The following is a 24,687-nucleotide window of genomic DNA, read 5'->3' as shown; positions in this document are numbered from 1 at the left end:
ATGAGAACCCACATTAGGATTTATCCTTGCTTCATTTAAATCTTACCTTATGCATTTGAAATATTCCACATTTGCCAGTGTTTCTATTTTAGGCAGCAGAACACAGTTTTATCTCCCAACTTTCACTGTTATCTTTGATGCTGATAATCCTGTAATCCCATGTTGAGAGGCAAGTAATGAATTGGTAGTAGCCACTATCTTCTGCAGTCAGTTGGCTGAAACAGATTTCTGGGAGCACAGTTAATGGGATGTAACCTGTGCCAAGTTTTTATTGCTGCTCACTCAACTGCTGATTCTTCTTTTCCACAGGCATAAAAAAAGGCACATTTTTCCTCTTTATTTTGATTTTTTTTTTTTTTGCCTTTTGCAGTGTTTGTCTTGCTACCAGCTCTGTTCACCCAACTTTGTAGGTCCTGCAGTTAGCTATTGCTCTCTTTTCTGCTCTGTAATCCTTCCAGACTAAAGAAGCATCCTTGAATTACAGGTGTCATATGAAAATTCCTCTTATCTGTTGCTTCTGCTTATAATAGTAAAAAAAATAAAAATGGAAAGCATTTCCTGGTCTGTTTCAGGGTGAGTATTGAGTAAAGGCTTTCTGTGCGTTTCTCAGTGCTCTGAGGGTGATGATGAACTATCTGTCTTTCTTACCAGCACAAAAGGCTTGTTTTTGCTGTATAAGGAGAGAAGCAGGCACACACATGTGGTTGTTACCCACTGCCTTTTGTAGTGGTGAGGCTTTTGGGTGTTCCACTCAGCTGACTGAAGAACGCTTGAAGTAGGTCAGAAGTGTTTCCTTCACACTCATCTTGTCTGCTTCTGTTCCTTGTGCAGCCCTGTGCTCTGTCTCTTGTCTTGTCTGTGTTTCAGGGTCTGGTTCAGCTCTTGCAGCCAAGAGAGGAGGCAGTTTGTGGACCAGCATGAGTTAACCCCCCTCCTTCCCTGATGCAAAAGATGCCTCCAAAGTCCTGGAAGAGAAGAGCAATAGCGGCTTGCAGGGAGTGGCTTTATGAAAAGCAGAGAAGGGATCTTTGTGCCCCTTGCTTGGACCTGTGTGGTTCAGTTAAAACATTTTGATTTGAAAAACACAGAGGGCAATTCAGGGAACAGCGTGCCACTGTGTGTAACAGTATCTGCCCACAGCTGCCATAAATCTTGAGAGGTAATTATCTTCCTTAAGGATTATTTGGCTCATTCTTGCTAGAAATAATGTCAGAAAAGCATTTTTAGAGACCATAATACCAGTTTTCCATACAAAATTGCTACTGAGTGGGAAAGACTGTCTTCAGGTCAGTCCCATCATAAGTCATTGCATATATGTGGCTTTTAAAATATGTCCGTAATTTTAAAATGTTAACATTATTTAGGCTTCAGTTGCCTATAAGTTAATTTTCTGTGTGAATTTTAATTGATGGCTTCTAGTGCTAAACTTGATTTCTTTATCTGCGTACCTTTGGACATCAGCCGCCTAATTTATGACTCATACAGATTCTGGCAGATTTTGCCAATAGCTTTTTGTGATGATAATGTCCCCTGCCTCTTACCCTGGCCCTTGATCAGATTTGCAATATTTTATGCCATTAAATTGCAAGCTGAAGTGATCAGACAGTGCTCATGATTTCAGCTCATTTTGTAGGAGTGTGCAAACATTTAGCAACACGGTGGGCTATAGTTATAGTAATCTGTTAAGCTTATTGGAGTTTAACTGAGATGCATTTTAAGTTTTAGGCTGGGTTGTGTCTTACATGCAGAAATTTTGCTGATGCTGGCATCTGAACTAGAGAGAGTGATGGAGGGCATTCCTATGTTCTTTCAAGGAGGCTATGTACTAACTCAGCAGTGAATTACTATATAGGTAGTGGCATGTTACAACCTCCCTGAGGTCTTCTGAGTCCCGAGGTAGTAATAGCTCATTAAAATGGTAGTTAATGAGTATAAAGGGATCATTATACGACTCTCCTACATAACGGGTAGGGCTAAATCCTAACTAGTTCAGTAGAAAGCATTCTGAATAAAGAAGGAAAGAATTTGACAAATGCTGCTGGTGGTTCTTTATAAATGTAGCTATTTAAAGCAATGTTTTTGAGAAAAAATATTCATAGAAATAAATTTGGAATAAATTAGTACTGTTTTTAAAATGTATTTTAGGGCTTTCAGAAGTATTAGTATCCTGTATAATCTCTAAGTTACCTTAACACAGTGTAATGAAGCATCTTTGATTAAAAATATGCAGTGTTTTGCCACTTCTGATCAGTTGGATTTGAAGTTTAAAAAAAAAAAAAAAGAGAAAAATTATTTTGTCTCGTAAATGTTTACATTTGATGGTTTTTTAAGATCACAGAATATTCTGAGTTGGAAGGGACCCTCAAGGGTGAAGTCCAACTCTTAAATGAGTAGCCTGTAGCTCAGGATTTGTAGACAGTTTCTGTCTTATATGCCAAAAATAAATAGTGGAACAATTTTGCCTCGTGGCAGGAGGGTGGCATTCCCCAGTATGGTTTTGTTCATGGAAAATATAACCACCTCACACATGAGGCAGTATTTTCTATTTTTTCATTTAACTACAGTTATTTTCTGGAAAAAGGTGCTAAGAATTTATCCAAACTGAACAATGTGGATTTTGAAGCAGTGAGATGAAAACCTTTTTGATCTCACTTGATATCTTCTTTCGGGTTCTAGGAGGATAAACAAACAGATGCAAGACTGTGGACTCAGGTACACCTGTATCTCACAGGTCAAGTTCAGTGGACAAGGTTATCTCTAAGTGTCCTTAACCTAAGAAAAATAACATTGCTTCTACTAAATGAGCCCTTCAGTAATATTACAAGAAAAGGAGGGTGGAAGCAAATATGAAATATATTAAATGAAAAATATATAAATATATTGTAAACATGTATAATATGTATAAGATTTGGAGAGAGGTACTCCTGCTTTCTGTCTTAAATGAAAAAATTATGCCTACTGTGCATGGATGTGGTTTACTACTGCAGCTCTACCATATCCTAATTTATGTGTTTTTGTTGTAGCCTTTAACGATGTATTTAAAATAAGCCAAATACAGAACATTTTTAAAGGTATAGTTTAATTTTTAAAATAAACTTTTCCTTGTAGAAATTTCTGCTTGTTTTTCTTGTTCATCTTAGTCCTTATTTTCATCTGACATTGTCAAGATGAAAATACAGAACGTATCTGTTCTGTATTACCAGCTTTCAAGGTTAAAGCTGGTAATGGATGGAAAAGTATTTTAAACTCAAATTATATGGATGCCTTACTCGTGATCATCTACTACAGAATGACTTTCTTAGTTTGGAGCAGCTGTGGTGTAACAGGAAAAATAAGCCTAATGCCCAGTAGTGCAAGTGGTAGAGTGGAGTCCCATGGGCTTTCATAGCAAAGAAGTGTTTCCTGCCACCCCTTTTTATTTGCCACTCCTTCCGAGGCCCTTTTAGGTTTTGTGAAAATCTCATGGACACTTCCAGCATGAACATCTGTCATCTTCAGTGTGACAAGAACACTGTCTTTCAGCTAGGACCTTTTAAACTACATAAACAGATGCAGTAAATCCAGTTAGAATATTTTCAGAGTAATTATTAAATTGATCATCAAAAGGGTATTTAAATTCTAAAAGATAAGACTGTTAGTGACCTACTCTACCCTGCTGTGACAGAGCTGGTTAAATCTGAGTCCTGCCTGATAAACGTATGCAAGACTTGCTTGTAAAGGAGTCTTCAGCAATCTGTTCCAGTGATGTGCTAGTGTTGTTTATGGGATGTTTTCCTGGTACCTAGCTTGAATCTTCCTGTGCTGCCAGCTGACTAGTAGTGCTTAGCCCTGTGTAGATTAGGCAAAGCAATAAAGTTTTCCTTTAAAGCTATCTTTGCATATTTCAAGATTTTATTTCCTTGTGTCAGCTGCCTTGTCTGTAAGCTTAAGTCACCCTAATTCTTTTGGTTTCTCTGAACAAGTCACTATTCTGTTCTTCTAGACTTCTTATTAGTAAAATTTATTTTGTTTATCATCTGAACATGTTCCTGGCTGTCTTTAATTGTATTGTTTGAACTGGATGCAGCAATCTGCTGAGGTCTTACAACTGCTGCGTGACATGGCACAACTGCTTGTTGCCATACTGCTCATGTCACAGTGCTGTGCGGTACAGAAAGGCAGCATCGTGCCTCTGGCTCATGCTCAGCTTGTGATTTACTGATCCTTTCTGCCTAACTGCTTTTTTTCTATCCTATGTTTTTGTAGTTGATGAACTCTGTCCAGATGTAGACCATTAGTCTTTCACTTAGGAAATAATGTCATATTTTTTTACAGCAATTCGCCATTTTGTCCAGATATTTTAAAATTCTAGTTCTCTTTGATTGCATCATGTAGGTTTTTCAGGTTAGTGTTAAGTACTCAATTAATCATGATTCTGTAATTTACCTGCTGGTTAAAATACTGAGTATGGACTTGGGACAGACTTCATAAAATCCTGTTTGATACACCTTTTCATTTTTGACTGTTAGAGTCTTTAACTATTCAAGGTATATATTTCCGTTTTGTTTTGCACTTGCAAGAGAAGCTTTATGATATCTGTGTTTTTGTCATTTGTTTAAAAAAGGTTGTACATCAAAATCATTACTAAAGTCAGCCTACAAAATTGTCACACTACTCTTTCCAAGCTTATTTAACTGTATTCTTAGAATGTTTCATGAAGTTAAACAACAATTGCAAGTATGAATTAGAGCATTGTATAAACATTAAGTACTGCTGGGAACATAAAGTTGGTTACACCTGTTTTTAAACTAGTGTATGTATGTGAAAATATATATGATGTATGTATCTGGGAGTAAGGGCATATAAATTGGTATCCTTCACTGCTGATAGGCTGAAGAAGTTGCTAATAAATAGTTAATGTTTATTCTAGAAATTATTGCCTGTGGGGATTATTGATCTTGTAAATGTTGTTGATGCGTAAGATAATGGGTAGGTTTTCGAAGACTTCTGTGTTGAAGGTAATTGTGCTCTGTTCACTTCTTGTGACACTTCTTTATAATGTTTTCAGTCATACCTCCTATATCCAGTCCCTCAAATGCTTTTTCTTCATTTCTTGGCCATCAGAAGGAGGGTGATAAACACCTTACAAAAATATGAAAAGTTTTAGCAATTGAAATTGTAGTCACAGAAGTGACAATAACTTTTTAGGTGACACAGGAATTCAGTAATTAGAAGCTCAAGCAAATTTTAGGGGGATTATTAATTTATTTTTTTTTTTTGGTAGGTATTTCGTTTTTATTAAGACCTAAGTCCGTAGTTGTTAGAAATCTCCCTCCAAAAAGTTACCCTTGAACTGAAATCAGGGAAGCATTTTTTGATAACATGTCTAGGTGTGTCGGAATGCACGGGTCAGTTCTGGTGGAAGGGTGTAATGAGAACAGGAATAGCAAAAGGAGGAAGAGGTAAAGATGTGGTATGGATGTAGCCTTGCTGATTTTCTAATTTTCTTTAAGTCCCTACCCTAAGAAAAATGTTTGGAAACGTTCTGAAGCAGAAATGTGGCAAGTAAACCATATAAACAAATAGCAGCATATTTTCAGCATTACATCATGGGAAGGGTTGGAACTTGTCAGATGCAACACCCCAAAATCTTTGCTCATGCCCCACAGTGGTGAATGTGGACTGCATGCAGCTGTGCTTGGGTATAGAGTCACCTCTTGTCAATCAAGGCGCTGTGCTATCTGAGAGCAAAGGCATTGAGCATGAAATGCACTGCAAGAGACACCATATTTTGCTTTTCCTGCCAACCTGGGCTGCAAAAGCTCTTTGTTGCAAAAGCAACTTAGCTCTTCTGAAAATGTTGCAGGATCAGGAATTTTGTAGGTGGTGCTTTTCTGTGAGAGCCATAGACTGGAAATGTGAGATGTAATAGGCAGATTTTTAAGAGAACTCACTATAAACAACCATCTTTAGACTGTAAGGTGTATGCACACACATATATAAAAATATATACAACTATCTATATTATAAAAATATGTAACACGTGTAACTATGTAAACAATAAATGTAATATATCAAATAGAATAAAAATAAATATGTAATAGTGTTTCTGGAAAAGCATATGAAATAAGTAAAGAATATCTGCAAATTCCTTTCTTTTGAACTATCAGAAGAAAAAACTAAATGGATATCGAATAGAGCAGTAGGAAGAATTTTTAACAAGTCAATATTGGTTTGAATGGTCGTAGTTGTTATTTGGTAGCCTCTAGCCATTGTGAATTTGAAGAGTAATTCTAAAAGTGTTGAGAGTTGATGAGTCTTCTCTGCATCTCAGAGACAAAGTTTATATTAAAATATAAACTTACTTTTATACATGACACTGTTCTCTTGGACAAACTAATTTTTCCTAAGTAAGCAGCTTCTGAAAAGATGCAGAAGGTAAAATAGTTGAAAGGAAGAAAAAAAATTATACATAAATACTGTTGTTCAAGTTGGTCAAGAAGACCTAAGCCCATCTAATTGTGCACATATGCAGAGAGAACACTTTTTTTTGATTTCTCAAGCATGAGACAGCAGAATTTTCATTCATTTGGCATGCTAGGCTGAAAACAGAGTCTTCTTTCATTTGACACACTCCTCTGGAAACAAACATGCCAGTGAAGGGGTTGTGCTAGTTATCAGAAGCTTACAGAAATACATTGTGCTGGTTTGTATTCATTTTTATTTCATGAATTGCTTCAAAACTTAGCAGCATAAAAAAGCATTAAAACACCTTTTTAGCATTATTTTTAGTTCCTATTATATTTAGTTCCTATATATTTAGTTCCTGCTGTGCTGTCATTCAGTTTAAATCAACGGAATGTGATTTGGGTTTGCAGCTGAACAGATCTCTCCTCCTGCCTGCGTATCCTCCGAGTATTCATCTGTAGATAAGCAGAAAATTTGAGTTTAACTCATTTTACATCCTTGGAAAAGATGAGTGTCTTAGAAAAAAGTTCAGTAAAAATGAAGGGTAATTGAACAAAGGTTATGCAGAGAGAAATTTAAGCCAAAACTCAGCTGGTATCTATTAACTATGAAAGTTCACAGATAATGCTTGGTCTTCTGGGAGACACTTGTTTTCCTTTCCTGGAGTTATATTCTTCAGGATTGCCAGCAGGTCCTTCCCACCTCTGGAATTTTCTACAAGATTCTATTTCCCTCATAAATGTTTTTCCACATGCAGACTTGGCAAATTCAGGTGTACTTCTTGGAACTAATCTGCTCATGGGAGCTTAAACTAGGACCAGGTTGCAGTGAGTATGTGTGGAATAAATCTGGGAGTGGTATTGAAAGTCTGTGTGAGCCTGTGCTAAACCAAAAAGGCGGTAAAGAATAAAGAAGAAGGGTCACAGCTATATGGTGTCCATCCTAAGAGTTACCTAGAGAGGGGTTGTGAAGTCACAGCCGTCACTGTTCTCTCCCCATATGATAAAGAAACACTGAGGAGATGATCACCCTGCGTTCCTTCATGCTGCTTAAGGAATGAGGACAGTGGATATTTCATCATTGGTCTACAGTCACGTTTGTTTGTTCTCTGACACTTAGGGATATTCGTTTTCTGTGGACTTCACATGAAGATAGTATCAAATAGATAGTATCAATGTTGACACAATGTTTGATACATGATGGTAGCTTCTGTCCAGTTATCTGTGCCTGCTTGTTTGTGAGTTTGGTGGGACAGGCTGTACATTCTGCCATTTGAAATCATAGTAGAAAGCCGAGTGATTGTGAATTTATAAAGCTTACTTTGTTTATTTTTCTGTACCGTTCTGCTTCAGCTTGTATGGCTGATGCTTACCAGAAGGAAAGTAGTGACTTATACCCTCTCTTCTGCACAGAAGTACTGAATGAAATATTTTTATTGAAGGAACCCAATACATTTGAATTACTCTAGAATTTTTAAAAAAGAAAAAATCCAAACATAGACGTTTCATAGGCTTGATTTATAGTTTGGGAAGGCTAAAAAAGGTCACATGAAAGCTTGGCTGCACTAATGTCACTTACAAGTTCAGACTTGAAATGCAGTCAGCTAGTGCTCTATCAATTGTCACTTTTTGCCATATAGCTTCAGTGTCATGGCTGTGGAAAATTCTACACAGTCATTCAGCAGCACTGGAATAAATAGATATATTGATGTCATTTTCCTTTCACCCATTAACTAGTGATTGGGCAAACTGCAAGTGAATACAAACGTGATTTCTATCTGCATAGTTCCTGGGCCATGTGCCTTCCCATTGCTAATTAAGATACTGCCACCTATTTGAAGACATTGGCAGGCATATTTAAAACCCAAGATGAATTGAGCACATTTACTGTGTTAGAAGCAGTTGCTAAATTGTGAGTAACTAAGTCTTGTTGTATAACTGCATTGCACTCAAGGGAACAATTTAGGTTTTGAATTGTGTATGTTGGTAAGTGAAAACTATGTAGACATTGATTATTTTTTCCCCTTGACCTAATCACTGTTTGCCTATGGCAATATCTGATATGTTATGTGTTCACCAAGAATTGTCTTGGGAACACAATGAGGCCTTTTTTTTTAGCTTCATTAGTAATCATAGTTACATTAGGAATAGAAGGCAATGGAGTAATATGCTTGTACTGTGTACTACACCAGTTGTTTGATTTATTGTAAAGGTGGACATGAACTCTGTGAGACTCTGGATTTGTATAGGCAGCGAAGGAGACCAGATTTAAAACTTTGTGCATCTTGAGCAGGAATTTAATTTTTAAGAAATGGAAGTAAATGTGCATTTTTATTTTTTATTTTTTGTTGTAAAAATTTCCTTTCTGTGTTCCTACTTATGTATTTGTAATATGAGAGAACTTTCCTGGGTAATACTAAAGAATATGGAAATGATGCTGAGTAAAATAAAATTTAGTAATGTGTTTTTCATTGTCAGAATTCAACAAGCTGCCAAAAGTAGATCATAAATAGGGAGAAGAATGTTTCCTGTTCTATCCCACTCTTTGAATCTGACATGTATTGTACTTTAGACAAAAATGTGAAAGTCCAACAGAGAACCCTAAGAAATGTGCTTAACTTTTCTGTTGATTCCTTCCAATGTTAATTTTGTTTCTCTGCTAAAATACTTGTTTGAATTATAAGGGATTATTTTAAAAAATGTACAAGATTAAACTTCTAACTTCTGCCTAGAGTTCATGTAACTAGGTACATGGGCACTCTGATGGAGTGTTGGGCATGAAAAAATGAATACTTGTATATTTCTATCCATAAGAAACCAGACTGTGGCCTAAGTGTAAACTTGTATTTCTGAGAACTAATTCTAGCTCAAAACAAAGAGATGTTCAAGCTTGGAAGTATGATGGGACAATATTGCTTTGGAAGGATAGTTACCAGGAAATAAGGTGATACTCATGATGTTTGTATCCACGTGACAGTGACATTATGACAGGCTTATTTGCCGTAATTGGTGGCAAAACCTGCCAACCTGAAGCAGTGTTGGAGAAATCAGTGAATGTACTTGCTGTCTGACAACACCAGCTCCTTCTGCTATTAACTGAGATGCCTCTACAGATTTTACTTTTCCCTCTTTAGATGCAATTGAGATTTCTCTTGTAAACAAAGCAATCTAATGTGTTGTTTCTTTAAAACAAGCAAAGCCTTGGTGTGGTCATGGCTTTCTGTAGTCTTCAGACTTCTGGTGTAATATGTATGATAATGTCTTACTCTTCAGAAAACACTAAGTCCTAACTGTGTGTTTAAAAGCCTAAGGTTTTATAGAAATGTTCCTGAAGGTGGCCAGCAGAGTCAGGTCTCTTAGAACAGCTAGCATAAATGTGGGAGGTATTTCTTTATTGGTTGGAAAATAATAATTCTTTATAGCTTACTTGAAGTCATACACTGGTAGGAGGTTCTGTAGAGATGAATCTTTTCTCAAAAACCAGCTACTTTTGTTCAGGGCAGGTCCTAGAGGATCTGGAACACTGCCTGAAGATGCCTAACATTACCCATAGGTAGCATTAATTGGCAAAATGTTTGGAATATACAACGGTCCCGTGTTGTGTTTGGGGGGTATTGTGGAGAACAGGTTAGCAGGCAGACTTACTGCTTTAGAAATTAATATGTGCCAGTTGCAATAAGGTAATTGATAGTAATATCCCATTATTTATTTCTTCATGTTATAATATGCTCTTTATCTTTTTACAGGCTTAATTACAATAACCTGATGTGTTGATAAAGATCACTTTCATGGTTTAGATAAAACCATGGCTTTTAAACTATTTCCTGTTTTTTTATTTGGTGTAGTAGTGTTTAAATAATTATATTTTGTTAGAAGACCAGCCCTTGTTGTTTATGAAGTAGCTGACTGGGTTGGTAGATGAGGAGAAACAAAGCAATCTTGATGTTATTTCTGGTAATTAAGATGAACAATCTGGTTTTGTAAATTTATACATTTTTATTTCAACATATCAAGGTGAAACAACATAAATATTTAAGCAACTTTAATATTTCAGAATTGTCTTGGTATCTTTTGCTTTGCTTAAGCGTTGAAAAGAAAAACCATCTTTTGTCTTGATCTCTTACACAAATAATCGTGCTTCACCCAAATAAAACTAAAGTTTCAATACTTCAGATACAACTGAAAACACTCGGTCTTCTTTTTTGCTTGTTTGTTGTTTGAAGTAATTGGAAGAATATTGCAGAACAGCTTCTTATATGCTTTTATCAGGTTTTTAACTGTTAATCATGAATGCTCCAAAAATAATACCTAGCACATCTAAATGTGTGGTAGAGAAGGAATAATTTGTAGTTTATCCAAAACACAAATCTAGAGGTACTCATTTGTCAAGGTTATCGCATGGTCTTGATCCCTAATTTTTAAAAGATACTTTTACATCTCATTTTCACATGTGTTTCATATAATTCTATTAAGTCTATGTCTCAAGGATTTAATGTTCTTTGAGCTTAGAATAGATATTTTGTCACTGTCTCTTCCTTCCCCTTAGCTGAGAGTTAAAAATAAACCTATAAAACAATGGCAATATCAAGCAGCTCATTGGCAGTAATTAAGCTGGAGCAAGCTGCTGTTTGAGCAGAGGAATTCTGCTTCGGTGTGCACATGCCTTCAGAAGTAGCTATTGAAAATGGAAACATTTAAAAATTATATGTGGTCTTTTCGGGAGAAGTCTTCTTTCAGTATTAGAAACATTTTCCTTTGACAGAGAAGAGACTGTGGAAACTTTGGTCTTTTATTAGGGGAAAATGCAAACTTCCTTAAAATATAGTTTCTGTGCTGAATTTCCACAAATTCTGCATTTTCCCCTGCTTTTCTGCTTCCCGTTGTTCAGTCATTTTCTATTTATTCACTCTGGGCCTAAGTGTGTATACAGCATTTAAATAGCCTTATGTTATAAAACTAAAAATTTAAAAATTAAAGTAATGATCTGTAATAAAAAGCCTGGTAGACTAATTACAGTATTGCATTAATTGTTATCTTATTTCACTCCGTTCCACAGCAAATTCAGGTCCCTGTTTAGACTGTCATTTTGAGAGAGTGAATATACTTAGGAACAATTTATATAAAATCAAGAAATAAAAATTGTCAGATAAGCAGTTGATTTCTATAGTGCTGCCTTGGACATGTTAGCAGTAAAATTCAAGTAGTTCTGTTTAAATGCTCTACTTTGTGTATCTTCTGGTGAGGGTAACACCTATATGACATAGAACACAACTCTTGATATCTTCATTTCTGATATCTTTACAGCATGTACTAAATAGCGGTCATTAATTCAGAAATTTGCATTTGTGCAGCTTACTTGGTACATAATTTTTTGTTTTGAGTTTTATTTTTTTCTCCCAAAATGTGTGCAATTCTTATAATGGTTAAGGTAAAGATTGATGTCAATGCTACAGTATAGCTCCAAGACTGTAATTTGAAGCTACTTTAGAAAAATACAATTCTTTAGACATGGTGAAGTTGAAGTTGAATGGAAGTCCTAATAGGAGAGAATTGCATGTAAATATTAATAAGGGAAGAGTTCCTAGCAAGTCCTGAGTTTGGGAAATTGAGCATGATAATTTGCTGAAATTATGTCTGTCTTGAAGATATGCAGATGCCATAATTTTCAGTTTTCAGTTGAACTTTTAAATGGTGCAGAAGGTGCCCAGGCTATGTTTTAAGCAAGAAAGTGTTTGGAAGTATTGGCAAATGTCGTTGTAATGGGTGCATGGTAATGAAAGGAGTTAAAATGAAAGATGAATTGGGCTGAATGGCTGTTAAGTCATTTAGGCTGGGCTGGTTGCAGGTTTGGTTGTTAGATGTCTCAAATTACATTGCCTTAGTTCCTACACTCGGTTAGCTGTCTTCAAATCCTCAAAAAGTTCAGGGAATTGGTTTCTCATGATTTGCTTTGTTTTCGTTTTTTTCAGGATGCTTCGTCTGCAGACATTCGGAAAGCATATCGAAAGCTTTCTCTAATATTACACCCAGACAAGAATAAAGATGAAAATGCAGAAATACAGTTTAGGCAAGTAAGTGCAATTTGTGGCAATAAAATTTCTAGGGGGGAAAAAAAATTATGTTGATGTTGTTTTAGTAAGAACGGTGGTACCTTTGAAATTAGTAAGTCAAACATTGAATTACATTTTTGCTGATGCAGCTAGACTAAAACCAAGTACACTTTTTTGAAATTAACTTGTTCAATAGTGTGTATTTTGTATTTACCTATATATTAAAAATAATTTGAATGTAATACTTATACTCTTAGGAGGAAAATATGTTTTGCACTTCCAAAAGCAGTGGAGAAGATTTCTAATCAGTCCTAGATAGGCATAATTTAATGAAAAGAATTAATTTTATTTATTTTTAAATATTTATAGAGTGAAATAACACTACTGTAATTAGCTCTACTGTTAAAAATGTACCTCAGGCTGAATTCAGCTTACTTCATTTTAGTAAGATCTTCAGGAAGAAACAAGGGATACCTACCTGAGACAAGACTCAAAATTTGATAGATGTGAGGACAGGAAGAAAGTCTTGTATAAGAGTTGCTTGTTTGTGTCTGATGACACTTTTTATATGAATATATTACTGTTTCTTTTGCATGCTGGGTTTGCTACTTAGGGGTATAGGGAAAAATGAAAACTAGTAAAGGTCATTTGTTGGCAAATGTAAATATGATACTGCTGTTCAAATTTTATAAATTCAATCACAAAGTAAAATCTTTCTGTATTTTCTTTTTCGGTGTTTTGTTTGTTTGTTTTAGTTGGTGGCCATCTATGAGGTTTTAAAGGATGAAGAAAGGAGGCAGAGGTGAGTTAAATTGCACAGGCTTTTAAATAAAGCATTCATACCAGTGCTATGCTTGAGCCCTATTTGACTTAGGTGTAACACTTCAGATTATTTTTTTGCATAATTTAAGTTAGTAAATTATACGTAATTGTTTAATTAAAGATTGTATGTGGCTTAAAGGGCAAAGTCGTATTTTTGCTTGACATACTGTTTTTTCTCCTTAAGAACTAGTACTTGAAAGACATTTGAAAGCTAGCTGTTATTTCAAGCAATTTAAAAAAAATACTTAACTATATTTGCTTTTTTGCTTAGTTGTCAATTTTTAAAATCTGTGATTAAAATATATTGGCCACCTATTCAAATGCAGGTCGTACCTTTCTGTATTAGTGAAAGGCTTCTTGCATGATATTTAGGGATTTCTTCCATTGTATGTTGTCTTCAGCATTGTTTTCTATTGCTTAGTTCATAAGAGTTTTTTTTTTCCTTTTAGATGTATTATCTCTAATAGTGCAAACTTTTTTAGTATTTTTTTAAAAAATGCTAGTTGTCCATGCTGCTTCAGGAGCAGTTCCAGCAGTACCTAAAGGGGTAGGATAAAGAACTGGAAACCTGGGGCTAATTTGCTGTCTGGAAGATTATTCTGAACTTTTTTTTTCCGTTTTTAAACAAATAGGAATTTCAGCCAATGATTTCAGCCAATGATCTGAAAAACTGAGACACTGAAAGACTTTTGCTTTTGGGTTGGTGTTTTAGTAGATCATCTTTCAGCTTACAAGTCTTTAAATGGGGTTTTATGAGACATTTCTTGAAGGGATTTTGGCTTTGTAGATGTCTTGGCAGGAGTCCAGGGTTTATAGAACAGATTATCTACTTTTTTGATAATCCCCTTTTCAAGTGTCATGAAAATGTACTTCATAGAAGCACTTTTGGAAATTTGTGGGGTTTTTATTTCATCCATCTAAGGAGAATTTAATTGTGAAGTTACACTTAACAAAAGTTTTAAAAAACGTTAGCTAAATTATTTCAGATCACTTAAAGTGTATTATCCCCCAGATCTTCCCAACTTTTTGTTTATAGCGTTGTTTGCATACACTTCAAAGTGTTGCTTCTCTGGAATTTAGTTCCATCATGGAAATTTTAGGAATCTCCTTGCAGCAGTAATAGAAGCTTTTTGCACTAAACTGTGATGCAGGAGCTTGCAAAAATTATGGTTTAAGCCTTGCATACATTATAAATGTGACTAGCTTACTCAAATAGTGGTAATTAGTGCATCAGTGATTACAAATGAGAAGTTAAAGCAGCAGTGTTCTTTGATTTGTCACTAACTTATTTTGTACATTTTTCTTGCACAATGTGGATGTATTGTTGATACTGATTTTATAATTGAATAAATAGAAATGTGGTGGATTAAACAGTGTTTACTTTCAGAGAATTTCCTGGAAATAATATGCAGTGTTTAGAAATAATCTGTAGAGCAGAGCTATATGGTCTCATTGCTTTGAGAAGCCCTGTATTGATCAGGTTTATTGCACAGTGTAATGATAATCTCCCAGCCGAGCTGGTAAACGGAGGGTGGCCTGTAAGGCGTTGTTGTAGCACGTCTCTAGTGCAGGCCTTCAGTCAGTGTGATAGGAGCTGCTCTGCCTGTTATATTGGTTCTCTTGTAAGGTAACTCAAGGCTTACTTGCAGCTGTACAGCAAACAAAAGGGTGGGAGTTACTACTTTTTGGAATCTTTCTACTTTAAATATTGATATTTGGCTTTGAATTGTGTGAGGTGATGGACATAGTGGAATAGGCTCAAAACTTACTCAGTGCCCCGGCACTGGGCAGAAGCTGTGTGCAGCCTTACACTGGCTTCACCTGGGTAGGCATTGAGAGAAGAGTCACCGGCAGGCTTCTACTCCTGTGCAGTAAAGTCAGCTGTACCTGGCTCTTACTGCTCCTCTCAAAAGTGATGTAATCATTCCTGGTGTGTGTACAAAGAGTGGAGCCAGCAAAGGCAGGAATAAGGTCCTGCGCTGTACGAGAGAGTGATGAACTCATTTTGAAACAATAAAACCCCTTCTCCGTGAATGTCATTCTTGGTGAATGTCAGTGGTGGTGTTCATTTGTGTGAGTACAGAAACAGTGTTTTAAAAAGGCAGATCTGTTGGCCAGCTACATGTAATTATTTTTCTAATGCCTTTGCATTTTCTTATTTATCAGTGAATTTTTACTTTATCTGATGGCAGAAGCCTTTCTCAAAATATTACAGTTCCTCTACTGACAATTATATGACTGGGCTTTAAAATATGGTTTTTCTTTTTTAAGAAAGTTATGTAGTTGCTCATGAAGTATACCAGTATCATTAGTAGTACTACATAATATAGTAATACTACCATGTTAGTACTTCTCTCACACACTTTTGAGCAAAACATGATCAAAATATTCAGATATTCTAACAATAAGCATACATGCATCATCATTTAATGTAGCACTGTTTAACATTAATTTAGATGTACATGCAGCAGAATACAGTATTTTATATTTTGTATACACACTCCAGTGTGAAATTCTACAGAGAATTTTATCTTTAGGGTATGTAGAGATACACTTCATCTTTAGGGCATTTATTAGTAAATCAACTTCACAGTGATAAATTTTATTAGCCATAGATTGTTTTAGTTTATGAAAAAATAGATCATTTTATGCACTTCTGTTAGTTGTAATTAGACAAAAAAAGAAATCTTAGATCTTAATTTCATTATTTGTTACTGTTTAAGGAGCTTTTTTTTCCTACCAGGCCTATCCTCTGTAACAATGTTGGCTGGATTACAGGAAACATTTGAAAAGGGATCAAAATACACTTGTATAGAGTAAGAAAGGTGTCTATCTTAGTGCTCATTAATAATTAAATGTCTGTATTTGTAGATATAAATTGTTCTGGCTGATGATGTGCTGGATGTCTTTGACAGCTTGAGGAAAATAGGACCCCAAAATAAAAACCACCAATGCAATCTTTCCACAGTTCAGAATATTCCTCATTAATTCAAGGTTATAGTATATAAACTATATTAGATCTCTGATATTATTTGAAATATGAAATGCATTGGCTCTCTTAAAAGGAAAAGTAAATTATAATTATATTAAGATTGATGATACTGTAATTAGTTATTACAGTTAATGGATTTTTTTTTTACTTGCAATGTAATTGATTCACAAAGAACTCTAAAAACTATTTTATGAAATTTTACAGAAAAAAAGTTAATCTTGTAATTTATTACTTTTAGTACAGGACTACCAAGTCTTTTATAGACTGTTAAGTTTTAAAATAAATACTTAACATAGTTTTAAATGGGGTATGTTTTTGGCTTTCTGTTTCTGTGATGCTTTGGGGGTTATGTAGCTTCTTGACTGCTACATTTTGGAGATTACCAGTAGGCATACTCATGTGAAAAATTTGCTGTTTTCTATGTGCATATGTTTGTGGAAAAAGCCCTGCAGATGTATCTTTTCAGGTTGTTTTCCTACATAGAGTTACAATTAATATAGGTTGCCAAAAGAATGCTTTGTAATTAAATTCCAAATGTAGTTCTTGATGCGCACGGATTAACTGTCTTTCATAGTCAATATAACTGTCTATACAGGAATTCTTTAATGAGAAACTTGCTTTTAATTAAATCACATTCTAAATTTGAAAATTAAGATTTAAAAATTATGGAAGCTTCTGAGTTTCAGTAGGATCATTTTCCAATTAAAAACCTAAAAATCATTGATATCTTTATCTTTCAAATACAGAGCTTAATTACTATTGAAAGCAGTGATTTATCTTTTAACAGTATATATTCTAAAAAGTGGGTTATAATAGAAGCTATCTTCCCTTAAAATGGCCAGTCGTGTGAGCCATAATGCTCATTGATAGTAAAATCAATAGAGCATTGATTCTGAGACTTAATCCGTGGAGACTGTTGTTCGGAGCAGCGGACATAGCCTAGTAAATACCGAGTGCTGTTTAAAGCACTTAATGCAAGAGGCTCTGCTGTCTTAATTTATTTTTTCTTAACAGATAATTTATAATAGAACATGGTTGCCAAATGTTAGTTTGAAATCTTGGTTTACATATTACTGTATTGTTACTGTCAGCATATATGGATTTTATTTAATCAGTTGCCCCTTTTTCAGTATATCAGTTAACAACCCTTAGTATTTAAGAAGGCAGCTGCTTAATAAATGTATATTAGTGTTAAATTAGATTGTACATGTATTTCTCTGAAGATTTTGAAGGAAGAACATCTTATGCAAAACTTTGTTATCAACCTAATTTGTTTTAAAGATGGTTGTTTCTAAAATATTCTCTTCTATTATCACTAAAACCTTATAAATGTCTTCATACTTTTAAAGACTAAAACTTCTACTTGTTTTTTAAACAAAAGTTAAATAGAAATTTTAATTTTAAAATAATATCGTAAGCATATTTTCTGAACAGAGTTTGTATTAAGGTATCAGTAGTTAATTTGTTCTGACTTACTGGGAAAGGAAAAAAGTTAATAGTTCAAATTTTACAATAATGGGTGTTAACCTTCTTATTCTCATACTTATAATGGAAGATAGAACTTTGTAATATGAATTTTACTTTGGATGTCATTCAAAACACAGCAGAATCCTGAAGTGTTAAATCTTTTATGCAGACATAATGATGCCAGCTTGAACAAATGTTTTATCAGAAGTTAGCTTTTCAGATATGCACTGTATTAAGGTATATTTCTAATTGAAAACCACTACTTCTTTTTCTGCTTAAAATAAATTTGCTTGTAGAATTTTTTTTTAGTACATCTCCAAGGTATCAATTTAATAACTATCAAAGTAGCTAGTGCAGTTGTTGCATTTAAATTGATTTACATGTCAAGACTGGCAGTTTAGCAGCTGCGCTATTATTCCTGGATTGGTCAATTTACTTGAGAAAAACCTACTACTGAGTTCTACTGACCTGCATGACAATATAGGCCCTATTTCTATTCCTGTAATTAGGCCTGCGACTAACTCAGAATATTTTTAATTAAAATATTTTGGTCAATGTGTTGCACCAAATTAGGCCTTTCAGTGCAGATTTAATTCTGGAAATGGTGTGATTAGAATATGTAATGAGTTGTGTTCAATTTGAGATTAACAGGTTGTGCATCTTGAACATACAGGTTTTTGAGTTTACTGTAGAGATTTTTGTTTGAAACTTTACTCTGAAAAGTTGATTTTAAAAAATGTGGTTTGCATATCTGTGGTTTGTTTATTTTTAAATTGATCAAATACTGTAAATAAAAGACCTCAGACATACTAAGATCTTTTAAGACATTTGTGTGAAAGAAAAGAGATTGTCATAAAATAGTTTCTGTACAGTTGGTAAGGTTAGTAATTAAATAGTTTTAAAATAGATTGATTTTTGAAGACAGTGTTTCAAATAGAAAATCAAAAACTGGTGAACTTTGTTTTCAAACATCAATATCAGGCCTCTAATTTAAACTCTTATCTTACAAAGAAGGTATAAGTCTGGCATGTTCTTACCTAATGGATTTTGTGGCACTAAAGGACAAAAACAAAAAGCAGAGGTACCTCTCCCCTCCCCCCAGCACTTGTGCATTTAATTTGTAAAAGAAAAAAGGGTTTCTAGTGTTTGAGACGTTTGTTCTTGGCTACCTATTTAGTAGTTAGTGGGTTGTTACTTCGATCAGGGAGACCTGCCCACTGATTACTGAGCACATAGAACAAATCGACGTTTCTGGAAGTCTCTTACTTCAAGAGTGAATGAACTTGGAGGGGGAGGGGGTAAGTGTTGCAGGAACATTTGAATTTTTTTTTCCCTGCCCCAGTGTTTGGAGCCTGTTTGTTTCCACATGCAAGCCTATCTGCTGACAAAACAAGGCATTGCTCTCTAAAAAAAAAAAAAATTACTAAATGATCTTTTGTGTGTGTATTATTCAAGCACTCTGTGGATTATCTTTTGTTTTATAATTGGATAGTTTGGCTTATTTCATTTTTAGCTCTCCATGAAAGCTTGTTATGTTTGCCACTGTAGGTATGATGATATTCTGATCAATGGACTACCAGATTGGCGACAGCCTGTGTTCTACTACAGGCGGGTGAGAAAAATGAGCAATGCTGAGCTGGCATTACTCTTGTTCATTATACTCACAGTGGGTCATTATGCTGTGGTTTGGTCGATCTACCTGGAAAAACAGCTGGTAAGTATTGGTAATAAATCAAACTTGCTTCAATTATTACTACTGAATTTCCTATAGAAGTTTGCATATTGTAGAGATCTCTACCACTTCCCCTGGTTAGAATTTGGATTTTTCATATTTTAAAATTATTATATTTAAAACTATGATAATTACAGAATTTAGCATCTCAGAAATAGTCATCTAAAAACTACTTAATTTTTCTAGAATTGGTAATAACTTGCAAGAGCTGGTCCTGGGCTTTTAGCTGGAAGGAAGAATAAAAAAAGTCTATCATTTGTTGATGAAGAATCACATGCTACTGTAGTCATATCTAGGGTTTAAAAATAATCAGATTTTATTTGTTTAAAATTCATACTTGCTTTGCCTTTGTTCTAAGCTAAATGCTTTTTTCTTTTGGGTTTTTCTTAACAGGATGGGAATTGGTAAGCAGTATGAATCACATTATTTTTTGCTAATTTAAATTTTTGTTATATAAAAGTCTGTTGCACTTAGTAGACTAAGAAAAAAACTGAGCATAACTTGAAAATATTCATACATTAGCATCTATTTATTTTTTTTTCATTTTCCACTACATTATTGAAGTTGATGAATGAGAAAGGAGGCAAGTTGAATGCTTTCTCCTCTTAGAAAACTTTGATTGCTATGGAGATACACATGAGTGACAGAACTGGACTTCATGTGTGTTTAAAGACTGGATACCATGGCAACAGTTATTGTTAAGATAGATCATTTTACTTAATCATGTAGGACCCCAGATACATTTGCATAAATGCTACTCTACTGTTTACCCTTCACATAAGAGTCCCAGTAACATTTGTGGTTTACATGCTAATGATAACCTGTAACCATAGTTCTTTCTATATCAAGGATGAACTGCTTAGCAGAAAAAAGAGGGAGAAGAAGAAAAAAACAGGCGGCAGGAGTACAGATGAAACCAAACTTGCTGCTCTAGACAAAAATGAAAGGTGGGAACAAACTCTCTTGTTTTCTGCATTTGAAAACATTCTGTCAGCTACCAATTTAGTCCTCTCATTTTCTTTTTGCATTTTTGAAATACTCTGTGAGAAAAATAATTTTATTTGTAGCAACAGCCATTGCTGATACAAAGTGTGCCAGTGCAGATGTGTTTTCAGGTTTGGATTTGTAAATAAACAATGTAGTGTTTATTCAGCAGATCAATAATAATTGAAAGATTAAGACTGAATAAAAGGCATCTGTCCTACAAAATGGTATTATTTCTACAAGTTGATTCTAGATGATTTTAGAACTTTTTCCCTCTTTAAGGATTTTTGCCTTTGATTACAGTTAACAAATTTCAATTTATTTGAGCTTTAATTTATTACTGTTCCAAGCAAGGAGTTTTTATGGTGTTTTAATGCTTGTCTGAATAAATGCTTTTTATCTGATTAACTTAAAAATAAGCGTGTTGGTAAAGGCTTCTAACACATTGTTTGTCAAGGAACACATAGGGAAATAGTGACTTTCAGGACACTCCAAAAGATACCACTACTTCTTCTATTGATTCATAGAAAGAAATAAAGGGTTTAAATAGTTCACACAGCAGGGGCATGAACTGGATCAATGAGGGATGGAGATCAGAGCCCATTCTGCCTGTCGTCTTTCCTGATGACATCAGTGAGTAATGCTCCAGTGAACTGCAAATGACATTAATTTTTATGTATTGTTTTGTTTATGCTACAGTCTTCATATCTGGTTGTCAGCACTTGTGAACACTTGGTTGAGGCTTGAGTGGTTTTTTGCTTTGTTTTTTTATTTAAACTAAAGTGATTATTTGGTTTATGAATTTATCTTCTTGAAGAAAATCCTTTTAGGAGATCAAAATACAGAAATTATTAGAAGTTAACTGTTACATATTTTGAATTAAATATTTAAAGTGTATCTTTATTATTACATATATAGACATTTTTATGGGAGTTGAGAAGTGCTAATCATCTTAAAGGATAATGGGAAAGTTCTGGCTTTGAGATTGTGGCAATAATGAAAAACCTACAATTTGATTTGACTGCAGGGTACTGGACAAACCACAGTGGCATGACTTACTTCCATGCAAGCTGGGAATATGGTTCTGTCTCACAGTGAAAGCTTTACCTCAGTTATTCCAGGTAACAGTAATAATTTTAAATTGTGATACTTAGTTTTTTTTATGGTGTTGTTATGCATAATCAGATGAGTAGCACTTGTTCTTAATTAATTTTTTGTTCAAGCACATAGCATATATATATGTGTGTGTATATATATATATATATATATATATATATAAATAAATTACTCTTTGGAGGAAAATTTGATATCATAAGTTCATGGAAATATGAATGTATTTTAAATGCATATTAATCTTAATGAGCTAGGAAGGCAGTTTCTGTTAGGCAAAACTACAAGATTAAATTATGTGAAAGGGGTGATATATACCCATCTCATTAGGAACAGCAATGTTTTTTAAGTGGTGTTAACAAAAGTACTTTAATCTGAAATCAGCAAATGTACTTTCATAGCAAATTTTAATATGCCATTAAATTTGGGGTAACAGTGAAATTACATTTTATGTTAGAGTTGCTTTCTCTAATTCACTGGATAATGATACAAATTGACACCTGAAATTGCTGAGGTAAAATAACAAAGATATGGTTGGGATTTATAAACATCAATGTGGCAGGCTTGCTCACTGTTATTGTGTTTTAATCTAATACTAAAACCTGTAAAATCCAGCTGGTGTTCAACCAATGGAAGTATTGTCAGATCAGTTACCAGAATAATTTTTGTTAATATCACCTGATCTTTCTTTTCATCTTCCTTAAATACATTGTTTTGGTTTTAATGCCTTTGTCACTGGTAATATGGGTCAGGTAGTTTGGGGTGGATTTTACTTTGGTTTACAGAAATATTGAGTAATAATTTAAAAGTATAAGTAGTAGAAATGGCATCAGTGTTTGAGTTTTGTCTGGGTTCAAGCTAGAAAAAGACTATAGTTATAAAACTTACCTTATTTAAACTCTTGTGAAAGTTATAAATACAATAATGCCTGGTCTTCCGGCATCCATTTTTATAGCCTTTAACTTTTCCTACGAACAGAGGCAAAAGTTAACCTATCTCTCTCTCAAAATTTTCATCAGAACTTTGGGGCTGTTTTATTAAAAAGCTTTCTTTTTTCAAGTGTGCAAAGCAAGTTGATTATTCTTAATCATCTGTTTTGTCCAAATTAAGCTTTGATGTTCATTCCTCATCAAGGTGAGTCAGAAAATAATTAATCTCAGCAAACTCTGTTGCTGCATTTTTGAAACTTTATTCATAATTATACTACTTTCCCTTTTGCTTTAATTGCAATTTTTTTTAAAAAATCACACAATATAGTAAGATTACTGAATAATTTAAAATTAGGACTTCTTACAGGCTTCTTAAAATTTTTATGATATTAAGATAGTGTTTTGTCAGTATAAGAGGTTTCAGGTTTGCTGTTCAAAAAGCAGCCTCTTTGCCTGTCAGGAAAAAAAAATACAACAAAAGTGATGTTTCATGCTTTGTAGAACTTAGCCTTTGCTTGGATTCCTTTTCCATTAAATTAGTAGTACTGGAAAAAAAGCTGTGCAGTAACTCCTGAAAAATTGGAGACCATCAAGCAGGGGTTTGGTAGCAGGGGAAGCATGTTGTAGAGGAATTCAGAGCAGAAAGGCTTTGAAGCAAAGAGCAAGGAAACAGGGGTTCTAGAGTAAATTGGCCCATATATAAATGACACTGCTGCTTAACTGCAGGGTTTGTTTTGTTGTTTTTAACATGACCCGCTAGTTACATGAGTTAAAATGCAACAAACCATAAATAATCTTCAGTGTTAAAACTATTCAGGACTTCAGGTGACTGAAATAAATTATTGTAGCTTATTATTTATTAATTAACAATACTTGAAGTATCACCTCTTCTGAAGAGCATAAGAGCAGCAGTGACCTCATGTTGGAGCTGTGTTCTGAAATGACAGTTGAAAAGACACCTGGTATGTTGTAACTATCTTGACAGAGAGACCTATGGGTTCTTTTTGATTTTTGATTTTTATGTATATTTAACATTTTGGCATAGTGACCAGCTTGGAGCAAAAAGTTATCTGTACTTGTAAGATTATACTCTGGTACAGATGTCCTGTTTTAAATCTGAGTGCTTTTTTCTTCAGTATTACAAAGGCTTGGGATTTCAGAGTACTTAATGTTTTTAATATAAGTAAAATCACTAAGGCAGAAGATGAAGGATCATACAGATACTGACTAGTGTTACATGTTATATTGCAAGTGGTTGACATCAGGATAGATGCTACAGATTTCAGTTGTTTGTTGTTTTAATCTAAATGATTTCTCCAGTCATTTAAGAGCCAACAAATAATTTTCAAAATCTGTCATTCAGCTGCAACTCATCCAATTGTAGATGAACTCAGGAAAATGCATCCATATTTGAATGAATCATGTTTGGGGCAGGAAAGGGGAAAAGTCAGCAATGCTTTTAACTGAATATTGCTCTGCCACTGAGATTTTCAAAGCCCTGCCAGTAAAACAGCTCAACTGTTTCCTCAAACTAACAAAACAAGCACCTGCCTGTAGCAGACATGTCCTTCCTCGGAAGAGACTTCATTATAAAAATCCCAAAACAAATCAAACGTAGCAGCATAACAAACATGCAAAATAGCAACAAATAAAACTTTTTAGCCTTTCTTGTATTTAATTGTTTTTACCTAGCATCCATCTCTCCCTCTATTAGTTAATGTGAATATTCTTCTTGCAACAGCTGTGTCTGAGGATTCGGGTTGCTGAGCTTCTGCTCATGCCTGGCTCTCATTTATCCAATTGAGTGTCTTTCTCCTACTTCCCTTCCTCCTTCAAAATGTCAGATTTCAGAAGGGGGCACTTAAAATAATTAAGGTGGGCCTTTACTGAAGAAAAATGCTTTGTTTGCATGCCCTTGTGATGGCCTATGCCATTTTATTGTAGCCTGCATTTTATGTCAAGAAACTGGAAGAAAAATGTGTGAGAGGAAGATGAGAGAAACTAAGAAAATGAGCAGGTTTTTTAAACTGTTGACAACTGTATTTTGAGAGAATAAACGTAGGTTTTTATACCCACACTTTGAGTTTTGTTACATTTAGGAGTGAAAAAAATAATTTTTAAGTTTTTTTGAAGAAGTTAAGCTGAAAAATACATA

General features: G+C 34.4%; 1 protein-coding gene across 1 annotated transcript in view; it reads left to right on the top strand.

The window, feature by feature from the left end:
* The window catches only part of DNAJC1 (DnaJ heat shock protein family (Hsp40) member C1), a 106,306-nt gene that overhangs the window by 23,830 nt on the left and 57,789 nt on the right, over window positions 1-24,687 (top strand). The window contains exons 2-6 of the mRNA XM_056484858.1: window positions 12,416-12,517; window positions 13,252-13,298; window positions 19,326-19,491; window positions 20,359-20,456; window positions 21,521-21,614. Of these exons, the coding sequence (XP_056340833.1) occupies window positions 12,416-12,517; window positions 13,252-13,298; window positions 19,326-19,491; window positions 20,359-20,456; window positions 21,521-21,614 (507 nt within the window). The remainder of the gene's footprint in view (window positions 1-12,415; window positions 12,518-13,251; window positions 13,299-19,325; window positions 19,492-20,358; window positions 20,457-21,520; window positions 21,615-24,687) is intronic.

This window comes from Oenanthe melanoleuca, chromosome 2 (assembly GCF_029582105.1).
Source record: "Oenanthe melanoleuca isolate GR-GAL-2019-014 chromosome 2, OMel1.0, whole genome shotgun sequence".
Taxonomy (NCBI): domain Eukaryota; kingdom Metazoa; phylum Chordata; class Aves; order Passeriformes; family Muscicapidae; genus Oenanthe; species Oenanthe melanoleuca.
The sequence above is the reverse complement of the archived record's forward strand: the minus strand, read 5'-3'. Positions and strand labels throughout refer to the sequence as shown.